The sequence below is a fragment of the Carettochelys insculpta genome, chromosome 15 (genome assembly GCF_033958435.1).
Source record: "Carettochelys insculpta isolate YL-2023 chromosome 15, ASM3395843v1, whole genome shotgun sequence".
In the NCBI taxonomy this organism is placed as follows: Eukaryota; Metazoa; Chordata; order Testudines; family Carettochelyidae; genus Carettochelys; species Carettochelys insculpta.
The window spans coordinates 19,805,331-19,831,120 of record NC_134151.1 but is presented as its reverse complement, the minus strand read 5'-3'; the positions used below and the strand labels follow the sequence as shown (position 1 = coordinate 19,831,120).

Below are 25,790 nucleotides of genomic sequence, written 5' to 3'. Positions count from 1 at the left end.
TAATGTTACCTTTATCTTCCTTAATTGTGAGCATGGGAAGAGCATAGATAACTTTGTAGGAAGTTAAAGGGGCAGAGAGTGCAGCTCCAAGAATCTCCTGTACAAGGAGGAGAAATATTAGAACAAAGAACCCCGTCTTAGCGTGGCTGAGTGTGAACTTACTGAGCTGCTAGTCCTTCAAACTACTTGGCGTTCCCCACATAATGCAAACAGATAAATACATTGAAAGTTTATGACAATACAAACTGCAGAAGCCATTTTTTTTTGCAAAGTAATCAAAACCATTCTCTGTACTGTTTTACTTATGACTAGGAAATGAAGTACCATATTCTAGAAGGAATTCAGAGAAAAGAAACAAAAAAAAAAGTTAGAATTGGAGCCAGCACAGATAAATATACCCAGTTTCCAGACACACAAAATAAAGTGGTGGTTGAGTGGGGAGAGACTCTCTCCAAATAACTGAAAAGTGTGAACAAAAAGGACAAAATGGAATGGTTTAGTGGTGTACGTGTAGGTCAGGGGTAGCCAACTAGTTAGAGATGAAGAGCCAAAATAGCAGCGGATAGAGTGCAAAGAGCCATGTATATTTATTTTTATATATCTATTAATCTACAGATAGATATATAGATACATAAAATTAAAAATAGATACATAAAAACAGTGGGGTTTTTTTGTGCTGGTACTTGCCACACCTCGACAGCCCCAGCCATGGGTTTGGCTGGGGACGGAGGAGGGCAGGGAGCCAACTGAGTACCAGCTCCTCTTGTTTTTTCCTTTTTAAATACAATAAAAGCACTGCATAAAAATAAATACAAAATACCTGGCTCAATGTCCTCCCTCTCCCACAGAGCCAGGTACCCCCAGCCCCTCCAACCAATTCCTCTCCCCTCCCCCAGACATAAGACACCCCCAGCCCCTCCACTCTAACTCAATACCCATCCCGTCCCACAGAGCCAGGCAACCCCAGTCCCCTGCTCTAACCCAATGCCCCTCTCTTCTCCCAGAGCCAGGGACCCCCACAACACCCTCCCAGCTCTAACTCAATGCTCTCCCCTTCCACCACAGCTAAGTACCGCCAGCTTCCTGGCTCTAACCCTATCCTCCTCTCCTCTTCCAGAACCAGTCACCCGCAGCTCCCAACTATAACCCAATTGCCCTCCCCTCCCACAGCCAGGCACCCCACCACCACACACACTCCAACTCAATGCCCTCCCCTCCCTCAGAGCAAGGCACTTCCAGCCCCCTCCCCTCCACTCAGACTCGATGCTGTTGACTCAGTGGAGCCACCACCACTGTCGTGTGTTTCCCCCACCAAGGAAAAATGGAGGACATCACTCACAGCATGCAGCCCCAAGGAGGAGCTACGTTTAATAGCTCAAAGAGCCGCACGTGGCTCAACAGCTGCAGGTTGGCCACCCCAATGTAGGTGAAAAAGGGCTCAGGCTGAATATCAGAAAAAAGTTCCTGAGAACTATTAGACAGAAAAAATAGCCTTCCAAAGAAAATGGAGGAAGGAATTGAGAAACATATAGCTAGACTGAATGACAGACTGTAAAAGCACTTGTACTCTCAGAGCCGCACATGCATTAACAAAGGGATGGAATAGGTAGGTGTCATAACAGTCTTCCCCCACCTGCAATTTATATGGATTCTATCTTCAACATGATGGAAGAGAACATTCCACCTTCTGTCCTTCATGTGACTTACTAATACAAAGAACACTGTCAGGAGATCCTGTGTATCAGGTTCTAGCAGGTGGCATTCTAGGTAGACAATGATGTCTAATGGCACACCCAACACCGCATTGTTAAGTTGAATAAATGCCAGTGGGTCAGCATTTTTATTTAACGCTTGTGAAACTGAACATACTGAATACCTGACCCAAGCATTGCAGAACATTAAACACATGGAGCAGTCAAAGAAAACAGGTATTCTCACATAGGGTAGAGGAAGGTCCTGAACTAATGTAACTCAAATCATTAGTTCTTCATGGTAAAAATAATGAGTCACCGCTTCACATACTGCAATACATTTTACCTGTTGCCACAATCTTATTTGAGAATAATGGCCCATTAACACAGTTGACTATAAATTGAACAGCTGCACTACTCTAGATCAGAATCACCAAACAGCTTCCAGTAGATTCAAGCGTCCCCAAAGCACCTCTCCTGCAGGACTACATAACTTGGCCTATAAACTGCAAGATGCTCACCTCTCCCATCAGTTCCTTGACAACAGGTACCACTCCATTATCTTTTGTAAAGCCCTGGTAGGACATGTTCCTGGCAGCTCTTTGGGTGCAGATAAAAACATCCCCATTCACAGTCTCGAAGCCAATGTACTTCATATCTGGGCGAACCCAACAGTTAGTCTGTCCATACATGGTCTCTGGTCTGAGAGTAGCTGCCACCAAGAAGATATTTTTTCCTTTAAGGCCACTAAAAACAGGGCACATTAAAATGAGAAATTTCTGGTTACTACAGAACCTTATTATTCATAACCTAGCCCTTGCCCAGAGTTCCACAAGGCATCAAAATGCATTTCGAAAGAGCACTTGGCTATTTCAAAATACAATGTTTACACACCATAGGGCCTATTTAGAAATAGAGCTATTGGACACACTATGGCTTATTTTGAAATAGGCTCTATTCCCGGCCTACACAGCCCCGATTTCAAAATAGGCACTATTCCTCGTGCAATGAGGTTTACCTATTTTAAAATACGCCAACCAGTATGTTTTATAAATCCATTAGTTCAAGACAACAACCAAGACTTTCACAAGCTGGGCGCCCAACTTATGACACTTTAAAAGAAGATTGATTTTTCAGGTGGTGGATATTTGGCACTTTGTGAAAATCAGGCCCCTTTAAAGAATCTCAAGTAATCAACTTTGAAAAATCTTGGAGGAAGCATTTTTGTCTTCTGACTAAAGGTAAATATTGGCTACAGGAAATAAAGAAAATTAAACTGTCACTTAAGTCACAAGATGTAAAGGAGCACACACAGAGACACATTCTGGCATGTTGAAAAAGATATGTCTACACAGCCATGAGATGAGAATTGATCCAACAAACTACAGGCCCCTTAGCTGGACTTCAATTGTATGCAAGGTCTTGGAACAACCTGGCTGTGTCCACACATGCCACTTCTTCTGGAAGTGGCGTGGTAATGAGCCGTCCGGAAGATGTTAATAAGGCATGGATGTAAATTTCCCACACCTCACCAGCATATGGGCACGTGATTCAGAGTCCGGAAGAAGGTCTTCCGGACTCCAAAACACATGTGCAGACGCATGGCCCATGGGGATCTTCCAGAAGGAAACCCTCCTTCCAGAAGGCCCTTCTTCCTCTGAGGAAGAAGGTGGATAATACTGTGAGAATTAAAATTGGAGAATTGGAAAATTAGAACTGGAGAAGATGGGTATTCATGTGAGAATTAAAAAGATGAACAAGAGGTCACACTGAAAGTTAACCTGTTGGAGAGGAGGAAAAGTTACTGGGTGAGTTACTCATAGGTTGGTTTTGGGACCAATTGTATTTAACATTTTCATTCAAGACCACGGCACAAGAAATGGAAATATGCTATTAAAATTTGCAAATTACACAAAGGTGGGAGGAGGACTGGACTATCTCTCAAGAAGATCTAGAAGACTTAAACAACTGAAGTAATGGAATTTAATAGTCCAAAGTCATGCAGTTTGTGACTGACAAAAAGAATCTTTGCTATAAACTACAGACTTACAAGTTAGAAGAGACAGAAGAGGAGAAAGACCTGGATGTATCAGTTGATCACAGGATGGCTATGAACTTTCAGTATGATGCAGCTGTGAATAGGACTAATGAAATCCCAGGATGCATCAGGCAAGGTATTTCCGGTAAAGAAAGGGAAGTATTATTGCCATTATACAAGGCACTGGTGACAGTTCATTCGGAATGCTGTGCGCAGCTCTGACCTCTTGGGTTCAACAAAGATGATTTGAAACTGTAAAAGGTGCAGCAAATGACGACTAGAACTCCCAGAGCAATGGAATACCTACCTTATTAGAAGATACTCAAACAACTTGGCTTGTTAAACCTAACCAAAAGAAGGCTGAGGGGAGATATGATTGCTCTCTACAAATACCCCAAAGGGGAAAGGAAGGAGAGAAGTTATTTAAAGTAAGTGCTAATGCTGACATAAGAACAAGAGGAACTGGCCATCAACAAGTACAGAGAAAAGATTTCCTACCACCAGAGGAATGAAGTTCTGGAACGGACTTCTAAGAGAAGTAACAAGGGCAAAAAACTTAACCTGATTTTTGACTGAGTTTGATAACTTTATTGAAGGGACAGTATGATCGGCAACATGGCACTGCAAGCAATCTGGGACCTGCTACTGGCAAGTATCCAACAGTCAGAGATGACACAGTAGGGCCACATCTACACTAGCAAGTTCGTTCGGACAAATCAGGCTCTTTTTTGAAAGAACACGCAGAGCACCCAGACACATCAAAATGTGTTCTTTTGATCTGAAATCAAAAGAAATGAGGCTCTTCTTCCAAAAGCCCTCTTCCATTCCCAGATCTGGAAGAGTGCCTCCTTTCAAAACCTTCTTTTGAAAAAAACAAAACAAAACAAACAAGACACCAAAACCAAAACAGCATGTGTAGACACTCTGCAGGCCCTCTTTTCAAAAGAGCAGTCCTCTTATGGTGCCAGATTTTTCTATTCTTGGCCCATTCTTTTGAAAGAGCGGGGGCTGTGCGAATGCTCTCTATGTAGAGACTGTTACGTATTCTACGTAAAAGAATAAATGCACACAAATCAGATATCAGAAATGGCAATATACAAAAATCCATAGGAGAGCACTTCAATCTCCCAGGCCACACAGTAGCAGACTTAAAAGTAGCTATCCTACAGCAAAGAAATTTCAGGACCAGACTCCAAAGAGAAATTTCTGAGCTACAATTCATCTGCAAATTCGACGCCCTCAGCTCTGGCTTAAACAAAGACTGCGAATGGCTGGCTACATACAGAAGCAGCTTCCCCTCCCTTGGTGTTCACACCTCCAGATCAACTGCTGGTAGTAAGCCTCACCCTTGCTGACTGAGCTAACTTTGTTATCCCCACCCTTGCTCTGGCTTATTTATACCTGGCCCTGCAGGTTTTCAAGACCAGCATCTGAAGAAGTGAGTCTGTGCTCACGAAAGCTCATGCTCAAAACTTTTCTGTTAGTCTATAAGGTGCCACAGGACTCTTCATTGCTGTTACGCTTTAGAAAGACGATCTTCACAAAGATTGTCTTTTGAAAGATCACTGTAGAGTAGATGCAGCTTAGAGGAGGATGACTTTGAGTTACAAAGAATTCTTACTGAGGTGTTTAGGTGGTGGGTCTTGCCAACATGCTTAGAGTCCAAGGGATGGTCCCATTTAGGTCAGGAAAGAATTTTAGCCAGGTCAGACTAGTAGACACCCTAGTGGGTTTTCACCCTCTTCTGCAGTATAACACAAAGGTCACTTGCCAGTTTCAACTAAAGCAAATGGAAGTTTCTCTATAATTGATGCCTTTCAATCATGATTTGACAACTTCAGTAAGTCAGTCAGAGGTTGTAGATCTACTACAGGGGAGGGTGGTTGAAGTTCTGGGGCCTGTGATGTGCAGGTGGTCTAACCAGATGGTCACTTTGGTGGTTAATGCTCTTAAAGTGGATGAGTCTATGGGAAGTGCACTTAAAAAAATATCCTGGACTTGAGAGGTACATAAAAAAAAGTAATACTCCACAATTATATTTTACTTGTAAATGTCTGTGCTACATATTTTCCATTACTCATTTTACGTATACATTTAAAATGGCTTCTGAGTTCAACTTAAAAAGGTTTTCCTGACCTACTTTTAAGCAAAGAAAAAGAAAGGGATACTGGATCCCTTTCTAAAATACATTTATAAAGTAGACAGTGCCTTTCAGGAAGGTATGTTTTAATCAACTATTAGGCTCAATGCAGAATAATGGTTAAAATTCTGTATTATAAAAGGTGGTAAGAGTAGATTATCAAATGGTTTCTTTTAGCCTGACAACCCATGAATTTATGAGACCTACCTTAGCTTTGCAGGATATGGCTCTACCACCTTCATTTTAATTAATGTATATTCTTGAGGTCCAACACCCTAAGAGTCATACACATTAACCAGCAGTCAATATAAAAGTCTACTCATGCAACAAAAGCACCATTTCCCAAAAATCAATTCTACATTTGTAATAGCACAATTCAAATACTATGTACATGTCTGATACTGGAGTCCCTAAATAAACTAGACTTTCACTGATGTCAGTGCAAGCCTGGCAGGAAACAGGCTGCAGAACAGCATCCTATTTATTGCTACTGATGAAATAATTTACTTATCTAAGCTATTATATTACAGCACTAAAGTAAAGAAATTGGACTTCACTGGGCCTTGAACCATGCTCTAGTGAAAATCATGACATGAACTGTTGGCTTATCAATCAGAGGAAACTGGCTAAAGTTAACACTGACCACTGTTTGTGTCTTAATTTTTTTCCTCTAGAGGCATCCAAGCTTCTCATGTATTGATGGCCTGAGATCAGTTAAGTCAACTTGAAAATATATTTAATAAATCATCATCATAGAGCATGTTTCTTTGTAACTTTTAAATAATGAACAATGTACAAAGAAACTGTGTCAAAATGGAACTCGTTACCTCTCCAGTTTGTCTGTCATGATCCATGCAAGGTTGTCCATCTTTTGGAGAATAAACTGTATACCTAAAAAACACAGTACATTATTATTTAAGGGAGTGTTTGGCAAATCTACCAACAAGGAAAAGGATAAGGTCCTTGGCACAAAGAACTCTGGGTGGTCTTTTCAATAATACTTCGATTGATGTTAACAGTAGCAGAGTTAAGCAATGAGAATCGTACCACTTACACCAACAGAAACAAAGTTATGTTAATATTTCAAGCTTTTAAAAACCTCACCCCTCCAAACTGGGGCTTTAGACTGAAGAGCTGGTCAAGCTTAGTAGCCCCACTAAGTTTGGTGGGACATTTGCATTCAGAGGGCATGCAGGGGTGAGTCTGTATACAATTACAAAGTGATTACAAGTAAGTCAGACACACACAATATTATACCCAACTTTGTAAAGCAGGTACATTAACCTTTTTGTTAGGATTTTAAAGTACAGACATAGCAAGTTCAAGAGAAGATGTCTACCGTTTCCCAAATTTAACTTTATTTCTTTCCTTCAGCGTTAAAAATTGCCACCGCACAAATGAGTCATAATAAGGGTTAACACTGGTAGTAATGAAGGAACGTCTCCAATCCACCTGAAAAGATATGCAAGTAACAGGTAAGCAAACCCAGCCAAAAATTTCTGTGAATCTTAGCATACAGAATACTTGTTTTGTATCACTCACTTGCTATACTCATGCAAGCCCTACAAAGTACCTATATGAAATAACTAAATAAATAAACCCAACCTTGATTATTTCACACCTGTATGTATATACAAAGTCTATGCAGTTGATTGCCATGGATCTTTCAAAAAAAGAGACCTTAAAATGCCTGGATCATGCTTTCTGTGTGCTCTGTAGCACTTTTTGTAAGACCAAGGGGGTGGAGGCATTTCTCTGATATCCTTTATCCTCTGGATTCCTTTTCTCCTCCGCATGTTTAGTTTATTTTCCACAGGTTCTCTACCTGGACCCCGTGTTACACCCTACAGGGGGACTGCTGATGAAGGGCATCATATGTAAATGATATGTAGTATCTTTCACCCCAAAATCTTGAAAGAAAAAAAAAGATTGGATTGGATAAAAGTTATACAGTACAGACATGCCTAGAGAGGCATATATGGACAAGCAAAACTTCCATCACTGAAACTTAGGGAGATGGCATTTAAAAAAAAATAATAGGTGCAGCTAGGAGAAGCAAACAGAGTTTCCTAACCAATTACAAAGATAATCAGCTGACAGTGGAGTGGCGGTGACTCCCTTGAGGGTTATTGAGGCAGCTCTGTCTTCAATATACACTCTGTCCTTAGATTTTCTTCAGAGACTGCCTAAAGGAACTGCTTTATTTCTGCTGTTTGAACCTCTCTAGTCCAGCACACTTGGGACCAGACCAGTGCCAAACAAGAAAATTTGCTAAACCACAGAAGGTCAATATTATCTAGCAACATTACCAATTCTTCCACTACTTAATGGCCTTGTCTACACTAACCCAAAACTTCAAAAGAGCCATACATATGGCCATTTCGAAGTTTATTAATGAAGTGCTCAAATACATATTCAGCACCTCATTAGAATGCCAGTAGCTGCAGCACTTCGAAATTGATGCAGCTCATCCAGACTGGGCTCCTTTTTGAAAGGACCCTGGCAACTTCAAAATCCCCTTATTCCTAACAGCAGATGGGAATAAGGGGATTTTGAAGTTGCCGGGGTCCTTTCAAAAAGGAGCCCCATCTGGGTGAGCTGCATCAATTTCGAAGTGCTGCAGCTACTGGCATTCTAATGAGGTGCTGAATATGTATTTGAGCGCTTCATTACTAAACTTCGAAATAGCCATTTGCTTGTAGACATAGCCTAGTGTAGACGTAGCCAATGGGTTCTTAGAAGATGTTGAGGAGTAAATTACAGCTAAATAGTAGCACAGAACACAGAGCCAGGACTGTTGGCTGTAAACAAACTTTATGGGACCATGGGAAACTTGGCCATACGCATGAAAAGTGGTCATCTGGCTAAATAAAATCAAGCTGGATCATGGATGTTGCCATATGAGAAAGTGCCAGACTAGAGAAGTTCAACCTGTAGTAACACATCAATGCACAGAAGTGAGATAGCAACAACTATTGGCCATCAACCACTAGAGCAGGATTTGAACAAGTAGGAAGTCATGGATAGCAGGACAGAACCTATGAATTACTTGCACCATTATTAAGTCACTAATAAGCCAGGGTCCTAAACATGAAATAATTCCATCACTTCAGAGCAACTTGACACAGAATTGACCGTGTGATATGGCAATAACTGCAAGGCTAACTTTGACATATCTCCTGGGACCATACATAGAGGTATGAAACCATACTGCAATTTTGCAAAAATCTCCATCCTTTAAAAAAACATTATATTATGTTGCATTAGTACGCAAGGTCTCTTTGCTCACAAGTTAGACTTGTGTCCTTTCCAAAGTTTTGCAGTAATTTCATTTCATTGCTTTTCCCAGTATCTATCAAAGCCTTACTGCTAATTTTTAACAACAAAGCTCTTCACTCTCAATAAACACACTTCTATATATTTGATGTTAGTATCCCTCTCACTGAACATCAACTCCTGTTAATGCTAGTAACAGAGAGGAAGCCGTGCTAGCCTATACACTATCAAAACAAAAAGCAGTCAAGTAGCACTAGTTAAAGAAGGGTATTGTCTGGTATTAGAGCAAGAGTTGCGAGTCAAGATTCCTGGCTTCTACTTCTGTCTTGCTATACAACGAGGTAGAAAATCCATGTTTGTAACAGCAGTTTAGATTTTAAACATGTACCTTCAGCCCCATGCTTTTTAGGTCCTGAAGAGCAAGGGGTGGGAAGTAATCAAGCCAATGCTCAGCCTCTGAAAACCTCACTATTTCTTCATCAGGGAGACCCAAAGACTTCATGATCCCCCACTGGTACTTGGAAGAGCCAGTCTTGGCAGCTGCTTTACTCTTATTTAAAAAAAATAAAAATAAAAATAAATAAATAAAGTATAGTGAATAAAGGAACACTCAAGCATTTCTCACTGTTTCTCCTCCTCCTGCAGGGAATTATTCAGTCCTAACATAACACCTTCCAGCCACTGAAATGCAAACTAGTACTGATATTTTGGCTGACTTTCTCCAGTTTAATGAGGCTACAATGCCATGGGTGCTGGTACATATTACATGCCTCACATTCACATTTGTATACTCAAACATGCAGCAGAATAAAGTTCAGACCAGTTTAAATACATTCAGAAATCAGGGCATGCTGTGTGGGCAATTAGCAAACAGTGGTTGATACAGGTGAGGTCTTAGTCTAGTAAAGAGATACTTATGCAGGATAATGTTAAACAGCTCTGCACTGAAACATTCTGACTGATCATCTCTTCTGCTCGCACATACCAGGAACAAATAGGTGAAATTTAAGAAGGAAAATGGTGGAGAAACAAACCAAATAATTTGCTTGGCAGAGGCCAAATTAGATAAGATCTATTTTTCAAAAATACACATACATGGAGAGAACCAACTGTATCCCAAGTGCTTTGCTCACAAATTTCACAAGTTATTTAACAGACAAATTACTCTCTGTGGAACAAGATTTAACCCCTCAAGCCACCTGCAAGTTCCCTCTTCCCCTTATATTTTTGATATCTGATCAAATTAATAAATCTCCATAATTATTTCTCTTATAAACCATTCTTTTGAATATGGTTGTACTTAGTATCTCCAGCCAGGGTTTGACTCTCAGTTTAGTCCAAAGAGTGATCAGAAAAACTGGAGACGGAACTACCAATTAGGTTATCTAACACATCACACTGACAGAGCAGGATTGTTTCCCACAGTATGTTTTCATGTGCTTTGTCCAGTGATCTTTTCAACACCCCAAGCAAGGGGGCAGACCCTACTCCCCTCAGATAACCACTGAAGAGTCAAAGAAGTTCATCATTCCAATGCTTTGATGCATTCTAACGAGATTCTGAAGATCATAGGTAAAGCATATTTTCAAAGCCAACATTAAAGCAAAAACATACCTTAAAAAAAGGTACACTAAAATATGCATGTTTACATTTCATGTGGATACACATACATGCCATGTACCCTTAATATTTATAAAAATACTTTCAGAAAGGTTTGATAGATACCTTTTTGCCTTTTGCCTTGTCTCTGATGACCACTTCCTCCTCTCTTTGAGCAGCCATTTCTTCCTCTTCCTCCTCCTCATCAGGGAACTCAGGTGGGCAGCCATATAATTCCATTTCTCTTTTCAGCTTATCTGCACATGCCTAAATAAATAGGCATTGGTAACCCATCAGAACTGCTCAGTTGCTAAAGCTGGAACAATTTTTAATTTTTTTAACCAATTATTTATGAACTGGAAAGAAATTATCATCAATATAACCTCTCTCAGGACTCGGTTTTTTATCTCTCTTTAAACTAAAGCAATGTGAACCATTTCTGGAAATTCATGACAAGTTGCAGGTGTCCTGGCTTCTAGTTCAATAATTCCCCACTAATTCACCACTTTGACTACTGCCTAGTAACTGAAAAAAATCTCCGCCGCTTTCTATGTTATTCTGTGATGGAGATAGAAAAGTCACAGTCAGAATCAGGACAGCTTATTAACCAGTAATCAATAAAAATATATTAATCACCGCTCATCGTTATCATATTGCTAGAAGCATAGGTAATGTTAGCTATGTAGCAAAGACAGTTTGCTTGTAAGTTTTGCAGCTATGAAGTAATTTTAGAATATAAAAATAGACTATTGAAAAATCAAAGGTTTCCCATGCCTTCATGCACTGGTGACATAAAATATACCAAAATGACTCCAATTAGAAGATCTTGGAAGCAGTCATTCTTCAGGTGTCTGTATATAATAAACCTGATGGTGGCCTTTAATTAGTATATAGTAAACTCTTTCATATCGGGCGGCCCCAGGACCTGGTGGTTGCTGGATAGTCAAATATTCTAGATAATAGAGAGGTATACCTAGCAATGCAGATCACTAAAGAAAAGAGATTAGATATTAAGAAACAAACAAAAATGTATGCAGAGTACTTTATTTACCAACACCACACTGAGACTTGTATTTGCTGTATGTATTTGTATTTACTTACACTGTACTGGACTTATGGAAAACATAACTAAAATTTACTTATGGTTAAAATGCTGGTTATTTGAGAGTTCCAGATGTTAGAATGCTAGATATGAAAGAGGTATCAGAGCAAAGATATACCCCATCAGTTCCCTGTCTGCATATACTGGAGAATAATATGAAAATCAATTCCATCCTAAATGTACCAAGAACAACAACCATGGCATTGATCTAATCCTATCCACTATAATCTAAAACACTAATATCATCCCAGAATTGTCCGAATCCAAGTACTGAGCATTCTGTATGTATCTACTATGATGGGGGATGCAATACACCAATGCGCGTGTGAAAAAGGTGTAAATATGATCTGAACACACTGGCTTGAGATAAGAGTATCATGTTTCTGTTCAAATTCAGCCATGCTTTCATACTGCAAAAATCCTTTAAAAAACAGACAGGTTTCAGATCAAACTGCACCTATGAATTCTTCAATAACTTCAACCAATGGTTTGAATATGCAGTGTAGGGCTAACTGAAAATGTCACCTAAGTATATGCTGAAGAGACCTCAATAACCTGAAGCAGTCTTACCTTAATAGGCATGCCAGTACAATGAAGGCCAAATGGGAACAGGCAATTCTTTCCTTTTAGCCTTTGATACCCAACTGCAAACTACAGGAAGTTTAAAAAAAGACATCCATCAAAAATATGAACCAATAATTGCAAAAAGGCATAGCAGGTGATTCAACACACCATGACCTTAATATCTGACTCAGATTCATTCTGCAGTCAAAATTACACAAAGCAGTGAACACTAGCTAATCATCTGAGTGAAGGAATATAAATCAGAGCTATATTCCCATCACTGCATCTGACTTGCTATGAAACCTTGAGCAATTCATTCAGTCTCTACCTCAGGTTCCACACCTGAAAAGCGAGATCGATATTTATATGACAGATCCCACAAGACCTGATTGATTGATCTTTGTAAAGCAATGAGTCTCCAAAGATGAAAAGAATGTGTAACTGTGTCATAATAACAATATATAAAAATGTTGACTCCAACACGCAGTATATGAGGAAGATTATAAAAAAGTATAACACAATCTAGTTTTACTAAATAAGCAGCAAAATGCTACAAAATTATTACAATGATCTAGATTAATACTCCTCTTCACAAATATTCAGATTAAGGAGAGGGGATAGCAATTAGCCTTGGAATGCTCGTATGTAAATGGCACAGACTAAAAAAAAAGGGGGGGGGAAAACGTAGTATCAAGTAGGTAACAATGAATATTATACTAATGAATCACATGCTCTCTTTAGCCAGGAACAGTGCCAAAGAGCCACTCCTACACTGAAGAATTAAATGGTAGTTAAGGTGAGATATATCAGAACTTCAGAGACAGAATTCATATTATGTACCATTAGGAAAGTTGGAATTCTCAGCTTTTCCATATGACGGATCATTTCTCTCTAGCCCAGAAAGTCACAAGCATCGAACCCTGAGAAAATGTCAGGTGTGATTATGGTGACCTTTTATGCCATCCATGCTTGAAATCCAGTATGATTTCAGCAGATGCTACTATGAAATCCAGCATAACTAGAAATCATTGCTTTATACCATCCTTCTAGTTATAAAATTTTCAGAAAATGGCCTACTTTTGAATATGAACAACTGTGTGCACAAACACATATGCACACAGATTGTGATTTCTGTGCATGCACAGCTGTTTGAATTTAAATATACTTGGATGCGTGTGTCAGAGCTTGCACAAAAGAAGGATGTGTTGAGGTTAATCCTCTAACTTGTGCGAGAAAGCAGCTGTTAAAATCATGATGAATTTGAAATAGGAGTACAACAAATACAAGATGGTATAATCAGGATTATCTGGTTTTAAGGTCCAACATCTCACAATCTGCTACGATTAAAAACAGTTTACTTTTGGTGGCTATACTGGTGTCACCTTACATAAGAACAAAGACATTACAATTCAGAAAAAAGAAAAAGCTCTGCATCAACACTTTGTTAATGCTTAGACAAGAGAATATTAAGTGAGGCATTCTGGTGGCTTAACATTTGTTCCCAGAAGGTATTAAAATAAAAAACGAGTAGCAAAGTCAAATTCTTACCTCACATTTAGATAAAGAAAAGGTGTGTCCCAGGTGAAGGCGACCATTCATATATGGGTATGGAAAGGTGACAAAGTACTTCCCTTTACTGAGGAAGGATTAAAGAGATGATTAAAAACACTACCATAACTAGCTTTTAAAGTGAAATTCAGAATAATAGGCTAGCACCATCTACAGTTTTAAAAAATTTAATCTATGAAACAAGCATGTTTCACCATGAAAGACCCACAGCTATGATAACATAAGTGTCCACAGTAACATCATCTTTTTGGTTATACGTTGAAGTTCTTCATAAACAAACTGAATACTCTCCTAACAAGTATTATGTATTGCTATAATTAGAAACTGGCATATCAAAACTACCAAAATAATGTCTAGACTTTGGGAGCATTAGAAAATTCATTTTTTCCCTCTGCCTTGCTTTCAGTCCTCCTCCACCCACCACTTCATTCTCATAACCTATGAACATGTGTTATAAATACGTAATGTTGACAATGTTGTTTAGAGATTCTTTCTCTCAAGCTTCGTAAGCCATGGATTTCTGTTCTCAGATTGTAAGAGTAACTACACTGAACAATGATGGCTATATGCATTAAATGAGTAAATACACAAAGTATCATCAAGGCTGTTTTCTGAAAGAAAGAGGTCTAAATAAAAGCCATGGAGAAGCAGCTATTTCCTATCATGCATTTATGACAAGCTACTACTACAACTGTCATTGCTTATGGCTGATCCAGAGGACCACCCAGAACCAGGGGTGCTGAAACAATTTTATATAGTGAGGATATTGAGAGCCACTGAAACAATAAACCCTGTATTATAATGGAAACCACTTCAATGTAGTAGGTGCAGCTGCGCTCATGCTCAAGCTTCAACTAGTGTAGAATGCAGCCACTCACCGTATGAGTCATATTATCAATTCTTCATAGTGAATTTATTTGTACCCACCTCATTGTCTGAGCTCATGTACAATAATTTGAAAACATTTAAACGTGTACGGAAAGACAACAGAACTGCCTCCCTCCTCAGAGCCACAAGAAGACAATCTGCGTAAGTCACCTTACTAAAGAAAAAGTAAGGGTGTTAAGTCCCACACAATACTCTCTATAATTCAAATGAGAACAGTCACAATTATTGCAATACATTTAAAGAACTAGAAGACGTAAAAGTTGCTGTGATGCCTATTATAAACTGATGAGATATGTTTTAAGATCTACGACTCAGTTAACAGGCTTTTTTTGAACCAGTGGAAAGGAAGCAGATTCTGCACCTGAGGGACACATCTCATATCTCCTACATTCTGCTTTCAGCCCACCCAGCTTCAAATCTAGGGACTCTTAGCTGTTATCAGCTAGCGCTCTCTTACCATCAGATTTACAAAGCACTTAATATGTTTGTGGTGCTTTTCACCTGAGGGATCTTAAAACACATCTGATGCTTAAGCTTCAGCAGCCCTGTGAAATGGGTACTTACCCTGTTTTTACTGATGGTGACAGAAAGATTAAAGTAAGGATTTCTCTCAAATACCTACACAATTTAGAAGCAGTAGTTCACTGCTGTTCACTGAGAATTATGCTCTTCAGTCACTTTAACACTTTTCAAAATCCCATCCAGAGTCAGAAGCAGAGCTGGAAACACAACTCAGTCTCTCCTAACTACCCTGTTCTCATCAACAGAGAACAGGGTAGAAGCACAAACATGTTCTGCTGATACGCCTCCAGTGCTCATAGGTGCAATTCAAAGAGTTATAGACTTTAAAGCTCTGAACTCTCTGGGACAAGGAGGTGGCCTGTCACCTAGCTCAAAAAATGTGACATTTAACATGGGTGAATTACATAATTAAACTTCATCTTGGCAGATGAAGAGGCACTGCTCAGAGAACTGAAGTTAGTGGATTCCTTGTACTTATGCAGCAAGACTTGTTTTTTTGTTCTGTGCAAAAAGAATAAAAGCCACACTAATAATTTTATACACTGGGTATTTTAAAAAAGCCAGTTTTACAAAGCTGAAAACAATTATGACCCAAATTGGCTATGGGAAAGAATTTAAACACAAAACTATAGGTGATAGTTGGGAACCGTTTAAAAACATTTTACTGAATGCCCACAAAGTCACAACAAAGAAATAAGGCTACTTTGGTTAAAAATCCAACCAGACCTAGAGGGTAAGTGAAAACAACTATAAAATAATAAAACTACAACATATAACAAATGGAAAAAAGGGAGCACTGATAGCAACTAAGGTCAATTAGAAACAAGGTATCATCAAAATTAATCTACTAAAAAAACCAAAAGGGCGCAATGGAAAATGCATAGTCAGCAGAATTAAGGACAATAAGGTGGTTTTGGGGGGGTTAAATTATATTAAGAACAATAGTATTGGTCCATTACTATAAGAAAATGGGAGAATTATCAAAAGCAATTGTCAGGGATTTTTACCATCCCCTAGGCATAATCGTCCCCGTGGGCCAGGGAATACAAGCCTTTGGCCATATAAAATCAGTGCAGGCACATGCAAAATCCAAAGTGTCACAGGCTGCCATTTAGCAGCAGCATCAACGGTCACTTTTTGTCAGTTGGTTTCCCCGGTAACCTGAACTCATGAATAATTCATAGTCAGGTATTTGAATTCCAGGCCTGCTATTGGGCGAGGCTCCAGATTTCTGGAAACTTCTAAGCCCAGGAGGACCTGACTGAAAACAGGTTAATGGAATTTTAGTATGCTAATTAAATCATGAATAATACATGAGAACACAGAATAAAAGCAGGCGCTGTGGAGGGCTCTGCGGCCCTTGGGAGCACAGTACAAACTGTGCACCCTACACAGGGAGATGCTGGCCACTTGTGGCGTCCACCAGTCCTCAGGCCAGCCGCTCAGGTGGTGAAGGCTTTGCAAAGATTCGTCGGAGCAGAGCTGATCTCACCTCAGCAGAGCTAAATCACGCAGCGTCGCCCTGTCACCGCGGCACCATCGCACGCCAGCAGCGTTTCCCCTCACCACCGCCAGGAGCAGCAAGCGGCCTCACGGGGAAGTGACCGCGTGGTGAACTGGCCCACCTCACGGTGGGTACTGCGTACCCGGTCACCGAACCTGAGGCCGCCATCTTGTCTTCACTAGCTGCTACCTACGACTTCACCGGACTGGACCTCAACTTACCTGATTGTGACAACTACTACCGGACTTGACACGTAATTTTATTCACCAGCCCGCGTATTTACGTGGAGCTCATAGACATTTTCTCTCAGACTAGCCTGGGATAGCAGGACCCTCAGTGAGGGAGCAGGGGTAGCTCCCCTGCTGTGTACCCTCCCTGACGGGAGAGGGGCAGTACCTGGGGGCCTGACCCCTGAGGCCGGGCCAGAAAGCCCAGGCTGGGATATTACTTCAGATATTTTAAAAGCACATTTAATTAATAATTTTGTTAATATTTATTGGGTATACATTTGTTTAATAATTAGTATTATTAGTATTTATTAGACTCTTAGTTATTGTAATTGTTGTCTAAAAATAAGGTGAAGGTTCAACCTCCCTTATCCCCTTTTGCCTATCCCATCTCTATATAAAAATATATTGCAGGTGTAGGCATAGCCACCCTGCCTCCCCAATTGCTGTTCACCCTAAGGGACCTGAGGAAGAGCATATTGCCTCCCAGGTATCCTCTAGTTAGGCTTACTGGAGTAGCGGGGGCCCCCCAAAGAAAAGAGGGACAGCCCTGACAGCCTCCTAGCCCTAACCCTTTGAGGCAGGCTAGCACCCTGTCTCCCCGGTAGGGGGTGACATTAGCGACCTCACCCCTCCTTTCTAAAGGGCACAGCGGGGATTTAAAACCCTAATCCTAAATATACTTACCTGAATCTATTCTCCTAACCAATTTTCTGCCTTCCGGTTAAATAAAGTCTAAAGACATCTGTCAGGAATCAGCAAGGACACAATGTTTATTGTAAGTTTATAAGTTAGTCGCTTAGAGTTGACACATTTTAAATTAGATGGTGTTCCTCCAATAAAATTTTAGTTACTTTGTTTTAACTTTAACCCTTGTCCTGGTCTCGTTGTCTCTGCCAGCCACTTCTTTCCAGGAGGCCTTAGTGGGGACCAGAGCATACCGGGGTGGCAGCAAGGTTTTGGGCGGGTCCTGGAATCTGTGCATTCAGAGGTTCACGTCCTCCATGTGGAGGGTTTCATTTTAATCACATCTAAAATCTGTCCGCTAAGAGAAACCCCGACAGCAATAAGGAAAAGCAGACATATTCAATAAATATTTCTGTTCTGTATTTGGAAAAAAGCCTGATGATGTAGTACTATCACTTTCCATTGCAACAATAACTTAAGAGCATGTTAAACAGCAGCTGTTAGAGATTTTTAAATCAGCATGTGCTCCTAACTGGCATCCAAGTTTTAAGCACTGGCTGAGGGACTCTCTGAACAGTTAATGTTGATTTTCAATAATTTTTCAAATTGAGACTGGAATTTTTTTTTTTAAACAAGAATTATTTCAGGGAAGTCCTATCGCACATGTTATGCAACAAGTCATTATCACAGTGGTTCATTTTTGCCTTATAATCTATTAATATCTGTCTCTGAAACCTTATCTTTTATTGTAGCATTGAAGACACAGAGGGATGTTCCTGCTGTCAGTTTCTGGGACTGAATCCAGGAATGGAAGCTGAGGTCTGAGCAGAAGGCCCTCATGTTCGTAATTTACTTCCCTGATGATCTATAAGAACCAAGGCTCAGAACAAATGTAAGGCAAACCCTAGTTGGGTGACTTCTAATTTGACTATCAAAGGACCACCTGTAGAGCTTGTAGAGGCCTTCCCAAAATGCACCAGTAACCTGGAAACTCTCTGTTATTGGGTAGCTCTAGCTCAGGGGTCTGCAACGAAAATAGCGAGAAGAGCCATTTTTGCAAATTTGATTACAAAATCAATACGTAAGAGCCACAATGCATATGAATACAAGATAGTCCTTAATAAATAACACACTTTTTGTAACCCCTATTTTAAGAGCAGCGCACACACAATGATTTGTATTGGTTAGAAAGTTTACATTACTTTTACCCCGGATTAGAGAGCAAATGAGGACAAGGAAAACACTGCACCTGGGGACAGGCTCTTAAGAAGGAAGGAGCAATGTTTGCATCAATGCTCCACACACACACCCCATTCCCAGGCTCTACCCCTCAGCCTCCAAACCTACCTCCCCCCATCTCCAGGTTTTACCCACCTCAGCCCCCAAATCCACCCCCCCATCCGCAAGTTTTACCCCCATCCAACATACCTGCCCCCCTTTCCCCAGCCTGAACCCCTCTCAGCCCCAAACCCGCCCCCCGCCCCATTCCCAGGCTTAACCCACATCAGCCTCAAACCAGCCCCCAGGACTAACCCATCTTTGGCGCTGGCTGGGGAGCCTATGCCAGGTGGCCACATATGCCCAGAGGGAAGAAGGTTGGCGTGGAGGGGTTCTGCTGGTGAGGCTTCAGCTGAAACATGCCTATCAGAGGGATGTAGCTGCTTGGCTAATGGGGCTTCCCTTCTCAGGGAAAGAGCTCCACTGAGAGAGAGGGAACAGCAGCATGCCACCCTGCCTTCCCCTACCCACAGAAGGGCTGTCCTAGAACACAGGAGTTGTACCAGCTACAGCCCAGACTCCCACAATCTGAGGCCATAGCCTCAAAGCCCCTCTCTGAATCCAGCCCCACGTTGATGCTGAGGACAGGTGGAACCAGCCCAGCATGGAGCTGCCAGGAAGCAGAGGCCATGGCAGCTCCACATGTGGCACCTGTGTAGCTTGAAGGAGCGAGTAACAGGGTGAGTGAGGGGCTCTCTGTGGCTCCCTGCCCTGCTGCCACTGAAACAGTGGAACTAAATTTAATTGGTTTAATGTCCAGATCCCTCCCGCTGGCCTGCCAGCCATTAAACCAATTAAATTTTGTTCTACTGTTTCAGTGGCAGCAGGGCAGGGAGCCACAAAGGAGTCAGTAGCAGCAGCGTCCAGAGCCGCAAATGACTCCTTGAAGAGCCACAGGTTGCTGTCCCCTGCTCTAGCTAGTTACACCTACAAACAATGCCAAGTGTTTGAAGTCATAGGACCTTAAACCCCAAAATAAAAGAGAACTGCATGCTAGCCAGAACTATAAACAGCTTAATTTGGCAAAGCAGCTTTTACTCCATTTCCAAATAGAATGACTGCATATTACCATAGTGCTCCATGGAATTTCAGATCAAAGATTTTACTATTGTATAACTGTTTATCACAGAGTGCTGACCTATTTCTTTCCTTTGAGGTTTGAAACTTAAAAAAAAAAAATACCCCTGGATTTTAGTCCATGACATTTTAGGTAGGTAACATCATGAATATCAAAGAAAGAGGTTTGTAAATGCTGGTGTATCCTCCTGAACTGTGAACAAGGAAAATAATACATTTGCTGCACTAGTTCTCTGAGCATTCAGAGATTGTTTGCACCTTTTGGATCAACAATTATCTGATTTGTGGAGTAATTTGCACAAACTGCACACCACCCCACAATGAAATTTGAAGAACAACAAATGTTTACTGGGATCACAAAGTATACTAAGTCACAGAGAGGGTCTTCCCTGATGTTATAAAGGAAATAGAAGAAATCTCTTTCCACTCACTAGTAAGTCAGCTTTACAAACCGTCAGCAACGACAACAAGAAGTCCTGTGGCAACTTATAGACTAACAGATTTATTGGAGCATAAGCTTTCGTGGGCAAAGACCCACTTCGTCAGATGCCACAGGACTTCTCATTGTGTTTGCAGATACAGAGTAACATAATACTTTAATGCTTGCCACCAATGGGAATTCCCACGTTATGTAGAAACATCAAAATATTTCAGAAAATGTAAAAACAGTTGAATGGAGAATGGAGGAAACAAACTGAAGTTTTCAACCCAAAAAATTTCCATTCAAGAAATTCCAACCATCCCTATTTCGAAACTTCTCATCTACCCCAAAAAGTGTTACCTTGTCTGGCTCCCAACATCAGCTGCATTAACTTCAAACACTCGTTCATCATCCCATTTTCGCTGGATTTCTTTTTCAATTTTCTTCAGAAAGTCCACTTTTGCTGTCCCTTTCCGTTCCTATTCAATGCAAGAAAAAAAAAAAAACACATCTAGCCAGTTAGCCAACTATTTACTACATTTCTGCCTTCACAGTTCTGCATGCATTTGTAATTTGGACTCTACAATTTTATCTCAGATTTCCAGTCTTTATTGTGGATGACACAAAATTGCTATCTAATAAAAGCTGATACGTCTCCCAATTCCCCCAAGTTTTTTAAAGTGGTTAAAACTAGCATCTCCTGTTTGAAATTCAGTGAAAATTGTGAAGGGTTTAGGACTCGGATAAAACTGCACAGCTGCAGAGGATTACTATAAATACTAACAATCCTCAAATTCTCTACCTAAAAGGAAGTACCATTAACTTTTCTACCTCAGTTTCTTGGATATCAAACAAAGACGAGTAATTTGCATTAAGTTGGAACACCTAAATTCCTGACTCACTGCCATTTGCTCAGACAACTACTGCACTCTGTCTCTGTATTAGAGCCAAAAGTCTCAGGAAGCCACTTACAACTAAGCCTCCCATTCTGGACCCGTACTGCTAAATTATCTGTTTTTACTTCACAAATTATTACCACTGACTTGGCGTTACAGTTCCCACCCCCAACATTAAGTGGGGGAAAAAAAACAAAGAAAACCATTCTATAACTGATTTGGTTCAAGTTGTGCTCCCTGAAGCCAAGAAGTTAGGAACTTTAAAAATTAAAATACAGGTTGGTTTATTTTGCATGGATTTAAAGGATGGAGACAAATTCAGCACATAGTCTTTGGCTGAAAGTGTTATTGCAGGAGTGATAAAGCATGAAGTATAATCTCTTGGCACTTTATCATCACCAGTGCGAATTCTAAGATGTGAAAGCACTGGCCCAACAGAATCATTTGGGCAATAGACTGTAACAGTTACTCCAAGTCCATTAACATTCTCCCCAAACTGATTGAAGTTGATTTCCACTTTATGCCTTGCTGATTGACCTTACCAGCTCTTTAATATCATACTTTTAAATTGGGTTTTCTACTGAATTTAAAATATTTCTGCTCTCCATTGATGCTCTGACTTTACCTTAATGAGTGACAACCACAGTGCCTGACTGAGCTTCAGGGTGTTAATATTGTGATAATAGTTGATCCACATACGGCTGCATCCCTAAGATTTCATTATATGGTAAGACCAAAAATCTAAATAGAAGAATAGTAGTCTTCTTCCAAGACAGAAGGCTTGATGTAGCCATCGGTAGCATATAAAAGGCCTTGCCACTGTGTGCCTCAAAGAAATTCTGAGTACATCATGGCTGCAGCTTTTGCCTGGACAGTTACTTCGTTGTCAATTTATGAGTTACATCAATAGTTCTCAACCAGGTGTATATGTACCTCTGAGGGTACGCAGAGCTCTTTCAGAGAGTACATTAATTCAGTATTTTGCAATCTTTTTATGAATTAAAAAATGGATTTATTTTATGCTCATCCAATGTTTTTATTTATCCTTTTTGCACAGTCGTAAGTACAATGGCAAGATTATTACAACTGCTACTACAGGAATGGAGTAAGGACTTTGAAGTTGGGCTCCCTTACTTTGAAGTTAACTTCAAAGTAAGAGAAAACATGTAGAATCTCTGCAGACTACTTCGATGTAGTGCCTAACTTTGATGTTAGTTCACGTAAACACACTCATTGTGTATTGTCCAACATCATGAATACTAAAGTCAATGGGATTATTCATCACATGCATAGAAGCAAACAATCTCTCTCTTTTATTGGCTTTTTTTCCCCCCCTCCAGGAGCAAGAGAGAGAGGAACTACACAGATGTCTTCCTCAAGTCTGGGAAAGGTAAAGTGTCACAGCTATACACAAGGCTGAACAGTTAGTTTAGCATAAATAGCTACCACATATGCTAAAGGATAATTCAAGGATTGCACCCCTTCTTACCCCTGTTGTCAGTGCTCTACACCACCTTCCTCTTCGCCAAAAGCTGGGCCATGGCTCCCAAGAGGAGAGAAAATGCAGATGGGGTAAGCAAACCACAGATGGGGACAGGGCTGGGGCCTGAATCACAGTCAGGGGCTGCAGCTGAGTGCTGGTGCCAGGGGCAGAGGCAGGTACAGGCCTGAGATCTGGGGTTGCAGGTGGAGCTGGGTACTGTGCCCTTCCCATCGTTCAATGGTCTCACCATGCTCCTAGGACATTCCTCTGAATCCCCCTAGAGAGCACACCCTACAGTTTAGGGACCTCTGAAACAAAGGGGACCATTAAAAGGAACAGAGTGACTGTAAACCATGCGAAAGGCGTTATATAACCTGATGAAAAAATTTAAAACTACCCCAACTACTGACATCATCTTCTTGTTCTGTCATACTAGATACACAATTATTCTGACAATATGTTTGAGATTAAAATGGATACTCAGTCTCTCAATATTTTTCAGCTTTCAGGGCAATGGACAGTGATATTGTGATCATCATCTTAGTGGCTGGATCTTACACCAGTTGTTGTCAACCACCTGCCCGGGGCAGTGTTCCCTGAAAGCTGTGTGCTTGTGCGGCTACTCGGGAGAATTACAAATGCAGCCCAGCTGATTAGCAGAGCGCACCCCCAGCCCCCGCAGCTAGGTTTTGTTTTTACTGGCATTACAGTCACACATTACTTGGAGCATGTAAAAAAATTATTCTTACATGGGTGGTAAAATATACATAAGAATGGAAATGGTTAGAGGAAACATTGCCTAGGGGCCATAAGACAGTTTCAGGGGTCCTACCAAGAAGGAGCAGTGTTAAACTCACTGGGGCTCAGGGGCAGAAAGCTTAAGCCCTACCATGTGAGGATGAGGCCCAAGGATTTGAGCCCCACCACACAGGGGAGAAGCCAAAGCCTGTACACAATAGCTTTGCAGCAGCCCCTATGGCACGAGGCACCAGGCAATTGCCCTGGTTTTTAATCAAGAAAACCAGTTATTGTTGGATAATGGGAATGTTGGGGGAAACTCAGAAAGAAAAAGGCTGAGAACTCCTGAGAATGACAAGCTGTCACCATTAGAAGAGAGAAACCAAATCCCTACTTTTAAAATTTGTTAGAAATATGTTTATAATTGCCAAAATTTAAAACTAGGTAAACATGCCAAACAAGAGAGAGGGCCAATTCTCACTCAAATTGTCCTGCTTTTCACAAGACACTGACCAAACCAATCCTAACAGCTTTTGATACTGTTTTAAGACCATGACATAAGTGTCACTACACTGTACAAGAAGAATCCTCTGGCAGGACAGACTAAAAGGGAAGAGCTCCTTAAGTGCATGTGTCACTTTCGCAGGGCAAAGGCAATGAATAGCATGCACCTTATACGCTGGTTAAAGCACTTAACTGAGCATCAATGTAGGCTCTATCTCAGACTCTGCTACTGCCCACCACCATGTAAAACTGGGTGTGTCACTTGATCTCACAGCACCTCTTTTTGCTCTTTTGTAAAAAAAAAAAAAAAAAAAAAGGGGGACAATGACAGCTTCACAAAACCTTGTGAAGTTGAGTGACTCAATCCTAGAAAATGGTTTTAAAATCCTTTGACAGAAGGCATGGCAGGAAATGTAGCATGCACAGGAACACCCATTTAGATACACAGAGGGCATTAGACTCCAATGGCTGTCCTCGTGTCTAGGGCACTCTTCCCACCCCATTTATGCAATATGAGGAGCTTGCAGTCCAAAGCCTTTCCAGGTGGGACAATAAAAGCCCCTCCCCTACAACCCCAGCCTCCCCACCCCCCGGGAGGGGAGCAATCCACAGCTCCTCTACAGCCCCAGCCTCCCGCACCAGGGGAGAGGAGCAATGCACAGCCCCTCCCCTACAGCCCCAGCTTCCCGCCTTGCGGGGGCCAAAGCACATCCCCAGCCTCCCGCCCTAGGGAGCAATGCACATCCCCCTAGTCTCCAGCTCTCCGACCAGCGCTCAGCAACCACCCACCCGCTCACCCGTTACCTCGCTGACACAGCCCCAGTCTCACCATCGTTCTCTCCTTTGCAACCGGCGTCCCAAGGCCCCAGCCAGCCCCTACAACCCTTTCCAAGCCGAACCGGCTACAAGAACCCAGCCACACTGCGGCAAGCACAAGGCCAAGAGAAAAGCCGCCAGGCCTGGCGGGAAATGTAGTTCTCCACACTACCAGTGCAATGCTCAGGAGCACCTAGTATACTACAATTCCCAGAAAGGACCGCGTCGGCCGGCGCATAGCTGGCTGACGTGTAGCTCCCACAGGCCACTCCGTGGGACTACATGTCCCATGATGCTGATCGGTGGGCTGGACCAACCCCACAAAGATAGGGGACCAAGTTACCAAATTAACCCTTCTGATTTAAATTAAATCCATCTTTAAAATAGGCCTTTTCAGAGACGTCAACTATCTTAGTCATTCCAAGGGAAATTTTATATTCTTAGGAATGGGACACATCCGATTCAACTTAATTTGCTTCACCTACTGGTCCTACTTGTGATAGGTAATCACCCCTTTTTTTCCTCTTCCTTTGCACCCCTCCCTCACAGCTGTATAAAACCTGGATTCCGGGAGTCTCACATCACCTAAGGGAGTGGGTCTTAGTCCTTGAGCTTGTGCACGCTATCACCTGTCTTTGAAGGACGGATGATAATTAGGGTGTTGGGAGTTTACTAATAAGGTGTTGCTGTGCATAGGCAGCACTTTATTAAGCAAATCCCCCCTTGTGGGAACTTCGAAGTTTTAAACTTTGAAGCACCGGCACACATCT

The 25,790-nt window shown here is 41.2% G+C and overlaps 1 protein-coding gene across 1 annotated transcript in view; it reads right to left on the bottom strand.

Annotated features, from left to right (window-relative positions):
* Window positions 1–25,130, bottom strand: part of LARS1 (leucyl-tRNA synthetase 1) — a 57,403-nt gene extending 32,273 nt beyond the window's left edge. The window contains exons 1-11 of the mRNA XM_075009489.1: window positions 25,034–25,130; window positions 20,944–21,062; window positions 13,959–14,046; window positions 12,417–12,497; window positions 10,871–11,011; window positions 9,534–9,695; window positions 7,209–7,321; window positions 6,697–6,760; window positions 6,077–6,144; window positions 2,213–2,438; window positions 10–97 (exon numbers count right to left, since the gene is read on the bottom strand). Of these exons, the coding sequence (XP_074865590.1) occupies window positions 10–97; window positions 2,213–2,438; window positions 6,077–6,144; window positions 6,697–6,760; window positions 7,209–7,321; window positions 9,534–9,695; window positions 10,871–11,011; window positions 12,417–12,497; window positions 13,959–14,046; window positions 20,944–21,062; window positions 25,034–25,036 (1,153 nt within the window). The 5' untranslated portion in view covers window positions 25,037–25,130. The remainder of the gene's footprint in view (window positions 1–9; window positions 98–2,212; window positions 2,439–6,076; window positions 6,145–6,696; window positions 6,761–7,208; window positions 7,322–9,533; window positions 9,696–10,870; window positions 11,012–12,416; window positions 12,498–13,958; window positions 14,047–20,943; window positions 21,063–25,033) is intronic.
* Between the last annotated feature and the right edge of the window lie 660 nt (window positions 25,131–25,790).